The 12,111-nt window shown below is 43.0% G+C and overlaps 1 protein-coding gene across 1 annotated transcript in view; it reads left to right on the top strand.

The window, feature by feature from the left end:
• Positions 1–12,111, top strand: part of SMYD2 (SET and MYND domain containing 2) — a 30,016-nt gene that overhangs the window by 15,608 nt on the left and 2,297 nt on the right. Inside the window, exons 6-11 of the mRNA XM_086460625.1 lie at positions 3,210–3,277; positions 5,011–5,113; positions 7,477–7,587; positions 9,355–9,475; positions 10,258–10,432; positions 11,852–11,960. Of these exons, the coding sequence (XP_086316751.1) occupies positions 3,210–3,277; positions 5,011–5,113; positions 7,477–7,587; positions 9,355–9,475; positions 10,258–10,432; positions 11,852–11,960 (687 nt within the window). The remainder of the gene's footprint in view (positions 1–3,209; positions 3,278–5,010; positions 5,114–7,476; positions 7,588–9,354; positions 9,476–10,257; positions 10,433–11,851; positions 11,961–12,111) is intronic.

Below are 12,111 nucleotides of genomic sequence, written 5' to 3' on the forward strand. Positions count from 1 at the left end.
TGCTGGTCAGGTCATCGTTGTGTTTGACCTTCACAGGGAGTAAACTTCAGAGAAGTGGAAAGAGCAGTCTGAAACTTTTATCTGGTGTGTGGCTTTTAAATGCAGTCAGGTAGTTTGGTCATCTGGAGAGATGAAGGAAGGGCAGGATGTCTTGTTAGATAACTTCTGAAATGTGTCACCTCTTTTTTTTCTCACCTGCTTTTCATACGCATCTAGATTGAATGGATTGTAGTGGATGGAGTAAAACACCAGTGGAATCCTGAAAGATCCATTTTCTTATTTTTCCTCCTGTACTTCAAAATCAGCTAGTTTTAAACTTAAAGGTCTGAGTAAAAAGTTTGATTTTTTTTTTTTTTGGTTTTTTTTTGAGATGAGGGCAAATGTTGGCTGCTGTGATGAAAGCTGAGATGGCAATACCCTGGTTGGTAGAGCTGGGCATCTACTACCAAGGAGGCAGAGTTACTATTTTCTTAATACAGAGGCACTATTATACTGTAGGGGAATGATTCTTCAGCATGTTTAGCATCTGCTTATCATCCATTGTGTTGTTTCTAGTTACACATTTCCTTTCAATGAAAAGTTTTTTCTGTTATGAAGACTTTACATTTGTCAGAGGCTTTCCAGTTTCTTGTGATGTTTCTGAATATTTTTGTTAGAATGTAGCCAGAATCCCCAAAGTTTACATTATTTTGGCTATAATGACTTTTGCTTCATGTCCTGTCGTGGACCAGATCCACCAGATCATGATATTTTAGCTGACTTCTGTGAACTGCTGACTCCCAGCTGGTATTCTATCCAGTCTTCTCTGTAGATGTCTAATGTCACCCTTGGGTGTCACCTGAAGCTCATCCTGATCATCACACAACTATCTGCCACTGTGGACACTGCAATCTTTTGAACTGAAATCTCCAGAGGTCATCTGGATGCTCTTCAGAAGAGTTTTACAGGAGACAACCAACCTTTTGAGGTTTTAGCCCCAGTATAAATCTTTCTAGAAGAAGGGAAGGCATGTCTGTACTTGATATATGCATATACGTTTCCTAATAATGAGCTAACTTGACCTAAAACAAATAGCATGGATATGCTGGTGCTTCTTTGTTTTGCTTCAACACTTTATCTGGCCTCATGTTGTCTACTTTGCTCCTCCGTTTGGCATTCTTTCTCCCTGTGGCTCAGGGCAGTCATTCGGCACTCGGATACCTCTTGACTTCTTGCTCACTGCTTTTTGTGGGCTTTCTGTGATGTCTTTTTTTAGTCAACACAGCTAAGGGGTAATTGGTCCTTTTGAGTGGAGGAAAGATTTTTGTTCCAAACCATCCTTGCCTTTCACTGCTCTCTTCCCCAGCTGTTGGTGTTCTACTCTCTTTTGTTCCTGTGGAACACAGTGCTTGAGACTGACACTTCTCCTCCTCAGTCTCACCTTATTATATTGTTCAAACACTTTCTCTCTTGTCTCAATCCTTTCCTTGAAGACCTTGCATAATTTTGTGCCTCCCTTTGCACGTTCCCTTTTCCAACATTGGGAACAACCTTGAGCTCTAGTTTTTTTGCTGTTGTCTCTTTACTCCCTCCACGTTGCCTTTTTTAGTCATGCGTTCATCTGATGAAACCAGTGGTATCTCATTCCTTCTAATTCTTCTTCTTGTGTCATTTCTGGTATGATGCATTCATGAAGTGGGTTCTCTCTGGCTTAGTGCAGGGAAGTCGATGATAACTCATTACATATTTTTAAATATTTCCCTGTGATTCAGAACCATCAAGCTGTTCTTCATGTCAGCCTTTGTAGCCTTACGTTCTTACTTGCTGTTGATATACCTTTCACTTTTGTTGTTTTTGCATTCAGCAATTACATTTTGGTTTTGGTTCAGGTTTGGTCATGCACCAGCTAGTGCAGTAGCATGCTCATCTTGAGAGACCGGGAGCCTTTGGATGTTACCTTGCTAAAAATAGCAGGATAAAGATCAAGCAAAGTTAGCAAAGATACTGTGAATCAGAGAAACAGGACAGCCCCCTTAATCATGAACTCATCCTGAACAGTTCGTAACTGAGGAGTGGCTTTGGGAAGTATTTGTGTATTTCTAAAATACGATCTCAGCTGCATTTCAGCTTGTGGGGCATGTCATTGTTGGTAGTGTTTGTTGTCAGCTCTTACCCTTCCAGAACAAATACTTACACTGTACTTGATTGACTGTTCCGGTGCCCATTGTAGCTTCATCTGGACTTGGCCACGTGATAGTAGTTGTTTTAATGCTTTACTGGCACTTCTGTGAACGTTTTGATGATTGTAGAGAAATGTTGGTGAATGTGGAGACGGTTTTCTTCACATTGACATGTATGTGACTCTCAGTGAAAGTGGACAGCAAAGTACTTGATTGTGGTACATTTTGGTCAACACAAACCAGATGAACTAAAGCTGAAACTCCTGTAAGACTCCTGTGAGTTTAGTGAGAATAAAAGAAGGAGAAGGTTTTAAAACCTGCTTGAATCTGTTCTACAAGAAAGATTTGTAAACAGGGTCTTTTGATCCTGTGTCTGTTTAAATTAGCAATACACTTCCTCTCATACTCTGCCCTTTTTCTGTCCCTTCCTATTCTATGTCTTTATTAGGTTCAAGTCTTTCTCACTGCCTTTGTTGTTCTTTATATCTGCCTTAGTGGTAGCTGGAATGTGCAGCTTTTGATGACAGATGTCATTGTGGCAGGTCTCCGTAACATGTGCTTCATCAAAGCTCTGTACTGCCCCAACCCGGCTGAGTTTGCTGCTGTTCATGCCCACATTGCTCCTTGTGTGTGTAGTTCTGCTTCGGCCCTTTACTTGTGGCGGCCAAGTGAAGTCTCTTTGCCCTGTCAATGTCAGGCTTTGTTCCGTGTTTGCAATGGTCTTGCTTTGTCTGACGCTTTCTAGCGCTCTTTTCAAGCCCTGTTTCTCTTGGTTGGCCTTCCAAGGAGCAATCCACTAGATGTTGTGTCCTGAGCAGGTGCAAGCGTTAGTCTGTCAGTTCTTTTAGTGTCCTGCACATTCTTTGGATAGGGACTTTGTCCTCACCTTGCTTTTTAAATGTCATGTAGCTCCCTGTGAGTACTGGTGAGGTGGAAAGAAAATTGTAAGCAAATTACTGCAGTTGACTTGGAAGTATGAGAATGTGATATGTGAGTGTGGAGTACTTAGCTGACCAGAAGCTGATCTAGTCTCTATCTCTTTTTCCTTAGGTTAACTGTAATGGCTTCACAATTGAAGATGAAGAGCTCTCTCATTTGGGATCAGCCATATTTCCTGAGTAGGTTGATTTTAATATTTTTTAAACCAAAATTAACTTATTTAAAAACAAACAAAGGTTCTTGCACATGTGTGGAAGTAGATCTCTACTGAATTTATCTTGCTTTAAATGTCTTTAATTAGCTAATAAAATGTGGCCAATGATTTGCAGCAGTTTTTCTTAAAAAGCTGATCATTTTGGTAAAATTGCACTTGTTTTGAAGCTTGGATTGTGAGCTATATGCAGGTTGGTAGGAAACAGTTACTTACGTGGCTAGCAGGTTCTGGACAGGGACAACATGTAATGATCAAAGCGAAATGAAAAGAATCGCAGGTGACTTGCTCTATTCACAACTTGCTGTTTGGCTGGATATAATCCTTGGTGTTCTCTGAACAACATCCCTTCTACCTTTGTTCCTTGGCAAACAGTAAATCCCTTTCATAACTTCTTTCAGCCTCCTCAGATGTTTTAAAAACTGCAATGCTTTATGTTGCTATGACAGTGGAAAAAGTACATACAAGCTTCTTAGCTTTACAGATAAACTGCAGATGTTAAGTATTGACTGCAGTTTGTGGGTGAGGGAGCACAGCTCTCTTAAAGGCTGAGGAACTTTTCTTCCATTTAAGTCTGTCCTTCCCACTTCAGGTTGTAGCAAAGAAGGATATTTTCTGCCCCTGTTCTTTGCATACCCCATACTGAAAGTATTATCTCCGTCTGCTTAGGTAGACTTCCTTGGGAGGCATAGATTACTAGTAGCTTATCTGTGTCAAAGTAATCTGAGACTTGCAGATGCCCAATTAAAGCAGGACCCGATTTTGCCGAGTGCTGCGTACAGACAGTGGTAGATAGTCCTTGCTTCACAGATTCTCCTTCTTCAGGCAGGTCTGTCTGAAGTGCATATCTGATCTACAGATTGGAAATTAAGGCTTGAAATGCACAGGATCAGAGTCATGGTGTGGAGAGGAGAGTATTAAACGAGGATGTTCTGGAAACATGTCCAGTACCATCCTTTGTAAATGCTCAGCATACAAGATCCAGATCTTTCCTACTTAAAAGTTATGCCTGTGAGCTAAAAAGACTGAAGAGACAATTATTTCACTGGGTTGAAAGAGAAGGAATTAAAATTACATGTTTTGTCTCAAATAAGCAGCAAATTGCACTTTCTCCAAACTTGGTAGTGAGGGGGAGTACTTTTCTCTAGCAGTCCAAGTTTTTGTGTAAGTTGTGTGGTTGTGTAACAGAGAGAGATCTCTTTCCTCCCACTTCAGACACGGAGGCTGTTTACGTTTGCACAGAAGACAGCTAAAATTTTAACACCCATCTTAAGTTGCACTGCAGCAAATGTATTTCCTTGTTTCCTTTAGGATCAATATGTTTCTCTTTTTCTCCTCTGAGGAAAATAGTCTGTCTATCATAGATACCTAAATAGGATGTTGATAGTTGAGCTATGTGAACACCCCTGTCAGCTGTCCTGTAGAACTATAAGAATGGGAAAATAATAACTTGCCCAGTCCTGCAATAATAGAGTTTAAAAATTGTAATGATGCATTAGCACAGCCATTCTCCATATCATTAGAATAAATAACAGTACAACAGATTTTCCCAAGGTTTTGTTCATGTTAAGCCTCAGAATAAAAACAGCTTACAGAGGGAGACTGACTCAGTCTTTCAGACTTGCTTGTTTTGGTGCTTAACTTTTTGCCTGTTGCTTTTGGTGGTGGTGGAGGAAAAGGTTTACTTTTCTGCTTTTACAGTGTTGCATTGATGAACCATAGCTGTTGCCCAAATGTGATTGTAACTTACAAGGGGACCTTGGCTGAAGTCAGAGCCGTTAAAGAGATTGAGCCTGGAGAAGAGGTAAATGCACTCTGTTTGAATATATTCTGTACGTGTGCATGCATCCTAAAAGTAGGTTCCATTCTGCTTTTCAGGATTCATTTTGGTTAGATGGCAATTTAATAATAGGGAGGAAGGATCTCTTGATTCTCAGAGAAGTGTAAGATGTTGCTTTGGAAAAGTTGGAGTGGCTCTGGAGGACTGAAGTGATTCTCAGAGGCAGTATCCTACCTCGTGCTAAAACAGGGGAAGGGCACCTGCAGCAGTCACTGCATGTCTGCCAGCCTCTGTCTCAGTTTCCCTGTCTGTAAAACAAGGCTGGGGTTACTGATGTTTTGCTGGTGCTTTGAAATTCCAAGATCAAAGTAAATTATTACTGCTGTAATAGTTCCCAGTGTAATAGTAATGTATTGAAATCGAAGCCAGAATAAACAAGGTAAACGGGTACAGATAAGTCCTCTGACTTCTGTTTGGACAGAGCGTCCACAAAACACGGGACTCAGTCATACCACCTCAGCAGCGTTTGCTGGGAAGTCACAGAAGAACAAGAGTGTGTTTTTTAGGTGGAGTGAAGCTGAGCAGCAATGGATAAAATTCTGTGAAATTGAATAAGGCTCTGGGTTTACCTTGAAACTTTCTCAATCAAATAATGAACGTGGCAGGGAGTCTTCAGCAGTAGGGCCGTGTTTTGGTTTTAAAAAAAAAAGAAAAAAGGTCTTAAGCAGAGTTGAGGATGTTCAAATATCTACAGGGGATGAAGGTACGGAACATTCTCTCTGGGGATGCAGTTTGCTTAGAGTTTGTGGCTCGTTTGTTAATGTTAATTTAGTGGGCAAGGTACCTGCTGATCAAAATAAGTTCAGATTTGATTTTGATAGCTCCTACGGCTTTCTGAAGTATGTGATACCAGTTTTGAAGAAGGGGAGGGAGGTTATTCTTGTGAATTATAGCTGTTCACCATTGTGAACAAAGCGAGTTTAGTTGCTGGAGCCAAGGGCGAATGACTCAGGTGAGCGACTTCTCTTTGTGCCGTTTACTAACGATGATTTGTCTGTGATGTTGGCGGTCAAATGCGTTGTGGTAACGGACAAGGACTGATCCTGGTTTCAGGATTTTACTGTGGAATCCTGGACATTTTCAGCATTTTTGGGGAGGGCTTACTGTGAGAGGTAGAGATGTGAAGTATTTACCTTTCTTGGCATCTTCTTTTGATTGAGTGTGGCTTAGAAGCTGCATCGGTTCACCAGGACCTCATGGCTTTTGCACATTTGCTCCTTTGACCCTTAAGAGTTTTGTAAATGTGAGCTCGTGGCTTTGCTTGGGCTCTGTGCGGTCTGAACGGCCTGTGTCTCCATCTTCAGGTTCAGTGTAGCCATTGCATCGCAACATTTTTACGGTTTTTGCTGTAAACGCGGTTCCTGCATTTTTCATGCTTTGAAAATGGGGAAGGAAGGAGAGAAGTGTGAGGGAAAGTGTGGGATCACACAGAGTAAGAAGAAAAACATGTGCTCTATGAAATTACACTTGCATTTTACTTTAAAGAAGAAAGAAACCTTAAGCGTAAAGACTGAGTAAAACATTTCAAATGACTATAAATGAGGAAATGGAACTAAAGCTGTTCCTTGGTCTGCAAAATGATCAACTGTTCTGTGCATGTGACATGTTTCTTGGGGAGATCTCATTTTAAAAACAGAACATTACAGCTAGTTGCAGGGGTTCTTTTCTGAAGACCATTGAAGTAGAGGAAAACTTAAGAATAGTGTATGTAAAGGGCCTTTAAAATGTTCAAAAGCAGGTTTTCTTTGCTTTAAAATATTGCTGCTGAAGTAAATCTGATATTCATTCTCCTATAACTGGAGCGCTGGGCCTCTCTTCAGAGATCTGAAGGTCTTGTCCTAAATTTCTAAAGCTACTAGTGACTGCTGTTGCCCCAATTTTTGTAGGTTTTCAGAAAGAAAAAATTGAGATTCCAGCCTCCAAAAACCCAGGCCACTGTGATTTATCCTAGGATACTGGAAATCATTATTTTACTTCTGAAAAGTAGGCATTTCTTTGTAGTCTGACAGGAGCCTGAGATTTATGCTGTGATAGTTTCCTTATCCACACCTGAATCTTGCTGTCCTGGGTTTAAGCCAGGGCAATATTTGAGGGAAATTCCATAATGAAAAGGAAAGGGAACACCTCTCTGTCAGTTTGCAGTCACAAATGGCAACCCCCGATGCTGCCGAGAGGCTTGGAATGTGAGGGAACAGGCAGGTGATGCGGCTGCAGGGATCCACAAGTTGCATGAATATGTAGTCGCCAGACTACATTCACCAGAGCTAGTAGTGATAAATATGTATAGTCACCTGCTTTTCACTGACTGCTGTGTTTTTACCATACAGGTTTTTACCAGCTATATTGACCTGTTGTATCCCACAGAAGACAGAAATGACCGCTTGAGAGACTCGTATTTCTTTACTTGTGATTGCAGGGAGTGCGTTACGAAAGAAAAGGTAATAAATTGGGTGTGGAATACGCTTCTGACTGTCAGGGCACCTATGCAGGTCCTTAGATGTAATATTCTATCTGGTTTAATTACATTTTTGGAAAGTACAGTAATGTGTGTGTGTTTTTTTGTCTAGAAGACTTTCTGACGGTCATTCTTTCCACTGTAATCATGACACATCAGGAAGTTTCCTGGTAGAGGCCTATTTAAAGTTGAGCTACGAAGTAAAGATGAAAACTTTGTTAAAAGTAGATAATTATACTGTGTCTGTGCTACCTGGCCAAAAAAAATTTAGCTCAGAATTTTTTTATTTTTTTTTTTTTTTCTAACTGCATATTTTCTACCAACCCCCAGTGAGTGAATCTTGCTTGGGGCATTTCTGGGGTCCTGTTCTGGGATCGGGTCCTGCTGCAGTTCATGGTTGGGACATCTCAGTCAGTTCTAGGAGTTGTTGTGTGACATTGCTGGATGGTTTGGAGACCCAGCAGAATGTGCAAAACGTGCTTTCCTGCAGTGGCGTCGTATCAGTCTCCTTGTGGACAAGGGTGGTCTGGGTCACAGCCTGTTGTGATGTGCAGTCCAGATTTATGTTCCTTGGCCATCACCTGGTGCCCTTCAAATGATAAAGGCAGACATCCAGACAGTGTTCCTTAAAACAAGGTGTTAGTTACTTTGAAGAAAAGCACCTGGGGGGGGGGAAGGTACCCAAACCCAACAGATACTAAAACAGCTGTGCCTGTCCAACCATTTGTACCTCCTTCACTGGAGGTCCTAGGAGAATTGTGTGGCTCATCTGTTGTTCCAGCCAAGATCAGTCTGGCTGGCATAATCTCATCCTTAAGTTCTTGACCATTTTTCCCCCCATTTTCACAACGGTGCCCTTTTAAGAGCTACTTCCCAAACTGACCAGGCAACTATCTCCTTCCTCTAAATGGTGTCATCTTTTGTAACTTCTTTTCCAAATAGTACCCAGTATTCTTGTTTGAGGCCATTCTGTTGATACTGTAGTTGGTTTTTTCCCCACAGTTACCTTGATAATTTTGCCATGGAGTTTTAACGATGCCAGGATTTCATCTGTGATTTCCAACAACATGCTATTCTTGGAATCGCCTGTTGCTCAGCCTCCTTCGGCTCTGGAAAGAGTCCTCTATAGCCCTCTCAGCTGGCAGATGAAATAATAAAAGAAGAAAAAATCTAGCAACAATGTGAGGCTTAAACAGCAAAAGACTGTCTCCAGATTGCAGCTGACTTCATGAAGTAGTAACTTAGAAAGAGAAGAGTAAGTGGAGCTGTCCAGCAGAAGTAACAAAATAGGTGGAAATGGTTTTGCCTGTAGATAGGAAGGATCCTTTTCTGTGTTTAATGTCATCTCGTTTTCCACTGAGCTATTGCTCGGTGTTAGGCCTAAGGTATTTGGGCTTTTCTAGCCTTAAAACTAAATTTGTTTTAATCCCTAATCTCTTCGAAGCCGTGAAATCTTCTATGTAAAACTGCTTTCATCACAAAATCGAAAAGCTCTTGGATCTTTCAAAAGAAAGGGAATTCATGGAAGTAAAGAATAGCAGATGAACTGGAAGGCGCAGAGGATTCTAGGCTTCCCAGCCAAGGCTTTAGAGAAAAATTGCAGGTGCACATTCTACCTTTGTTTTTACGTTCTTTGAAGAGCTTAAGTTCCCATCTGTGTCTCTTTATTAGAGTAATTTTGTGTAGCAGGTGCACCTTTATTTGTAGGGCTTGGAACCTGCATTTATAATGTCCATTGTGTTTCCTTCAGGATAAAGAGAAACTGGAAATCCGCAAGCTGACTGATCCTCCATCGGCAGAGACGGTTCGGGACATGATCAAATACGCCAGGAACGTGATTGAGGAATTCAGGCGAGCCAAACACTACAAATATATCCTTTGTCTCACCCTGACTCTGCTGGCTTGGCGTGTTACCTGCTGGATTGCATCAGAAATACCTGCAGGAGAAATGCTACAACCATTAGATGTTAAACTTACTGCTGTCCTCCCTGTGTTGTCCCTGGAGACAAGGGGCACTCTAACGTTGCAGGTGGTGTGGGACTGTCAGACCCTGTATGTGTTTCCTTCCTGTGTGGTTCTCAGTCTCCAGGAGTGCAGCACATGGCTGTCTCCACAGAACGGCCCGGAGACCAGAGCGAGCCGAAGGGTGTGGTTGTGTTGGTCTGCTGTCATGTGCCCCGCTTGGAGAGACTGCTTGTGAGGCTGCAGCTCTTGCTGGTGGGCACGAGCCTGCCTGTTGTAACAGTGGGGCGACACAGATGAAAATGCAAGATTCACTGGGCCGGAAGCAGACCAGGCTATCTCGTGCCTGATTCAGTCCCCACCGTGTGGGGAATTTCATTCCCCCTTCTTCTGACAGATTGATGGTGCATTGGTGATTCAGGAAAGCTGCCTTTTTGTTATTGTTGTTGCTTTTTAAAATCTGAAAGCTGTTTTTGTAGAATATCTGAGTAGGAGTGGGAATAATCTCGTGAGCAGAATACCTCTCAGAGTAGCTCTGGGGTTGTAGCATTGATGCTTTGATGCCATTTGAGAGAAAAGAGGACTTCTCAGAGCTGTTCTGAACAAGTTTAAGTCGATTCTTCTTTGGCATTAGCAGGTGGTTGTCTAATGAGAGGCCATCTCGTTATTGGGTGCCTTGACTTATTCGTACCTCCTAGTGAATTGCTGGAGATCTGTGAACTCAGCCTGGACAAGATGGGTGCAGTGTTTGAAGACAGTAATGTTTATATGTTACATATGATGTACCAGGCCATGGGTGTCTGTCTGTACGTGCAGGACTGGGAAGGTGCACTGCGTTATGGGCAAAAAATTATCAGACCGTACAGGTAAATATAAGACTATTTTTTAATTTTTTTTTTTAGTGCTCTAATTCAGTAATCTGAGTCATTAAGACGAGTTTGGGCAGAGATCAGTCTCTCAGTACGTATTGTATAAACATGCTACCCATGACATCACTACTCGAAAAGGAATGTTTAAATGCTGGGACAGATTTTGTTACTGCTAAAATGTGGTCTGCAATGTATAGCAGGAAGGTGACTCTGAAATCCTTGCTTTGAGTCCTCAGAATAAATTTGTACCACCTGGGGTACCGTGCTATTCTGCTTAGCTGGATAAATACTGATGTATTATTTTTTTTTTAGTATCCTAATATTTTACTAAAGCAGAGATTCGAATTGCGTTTGTCGTCAATATTTTGTGTAAGGTAGTGGAGGCACAGCCCGCTGTTGCTGTCCACCTCCCGCCCTCTCCCAGTCTTTCCTCTACAGTAGCACGGTGGTCACGGTTGGAGCAGAGCAGAGCCCTGCCTCCGGGCTGGGGCTGAGCAGCAGAGGGAGCTGGAGCCGAGCTCAGCTCCTGCGCCCGCCCGGAGGCGGTGGGTGCCCCAATGTCCCTGATCTCCGCTGCCCGAGGGCTGGAGGCGTGGGAGAATGTGCAGGCTGAAGCCCCGTGTGGGGCAAGGCAGGAAAAAATGAATACTCTGTCCGAGAAATGTTTCTGTGTTTTCACAGCAGTGATCTCGGTCATTAGAGCCAGCCAGCTACGCACTGTATCTGATCCTGCCGTGAGTCTCCCGAGCAGATTCTCATCTTGAGACGTGATTTTCTTGCCAGCTGGGGGGAGCGCGAGCAAAGCTCTCCCTTTGGAGCAGATGCCAGCGTAAAGTCACAGATCACTTGGCAGAGAGCAGCGATACAGAGAAGGAGCCAATGCTCCCCCCCGGGGGCTCGGTACTATTTATCTTCCCTGGGACTTGCCCAGCTCCTCTGGCTCCGAGCCTGGCATTCCAGGTCAGCTCTGCTGAACCGGACTCTGCTAGCTCGGTGTGTGCCAGGACAGAACGGCATGTGTGCTGTACGGCTGCTGAGGGCCCCTCGCTTCCCATTAGAGACCGACTGTTGTGGAATAGGCAGAGTTACTTCTGCGGCTGTAGCGTGGCTCCAAAAACTCCTAACAATGCAGTCTCTTTCTGTAGCTGGCTAGATTAAAACTAGTGGCAGAAAGTCATTGCCATCTGACAGCTGTTCAGAGGCATATGGTAGTTTCAGTTCAATTCCCAGTTGACAGGCGTCCCCATCCCAGACACAATTGGCACGGGCTCTTGGCAGTCATGGCAGAGGGGATGAGTGGTGAATGGGCAGGGGCAACGAGAGGCAGCTTCTTGCCCCCTGAGAGGGGGCTGGGGGCTGGGAAAATGCTATGAAACTGCCAGGTTTGAAAAAGCTGAATTTCTTTCTCTCTTGCAGTAAACATTATCCCTCGTACTCGCTGAATGTTGCCTCCATGTGGCTGAAATTAGGGAGACTGTATATGGCACTGGAGAACAGAACGGTTGGAGTTAAAGCCCTGAAGAGGGTATTTATTTCCTGATTTCTTCATTAATAATACCAGTTCACGCATGGGATCATTGGAACACCACGTGCTTCTCTGTCAGTAAGCCTGGCTTGGTAGGAAATGCACCATGTGTTAATATATTTAGTTACTGGACTTTTGGCTCAGTGTTAAT

Source organism: Leptosomus discolor, chromosome 2 (genome assembly GCF_034619465.1).
Source record: "Leptosomus discolor isolate bLepDis1 chromosome 2, bLepDis1.hap2, whole genome shotgun sequence".
In the NCBI taxonomy this organism is placed as follows: Eukaryota; Metazoa; Chordata; class Aves; order Leptosomiformes; family Leptosomidae; genus Leptosomus; species Leptosomus discolor.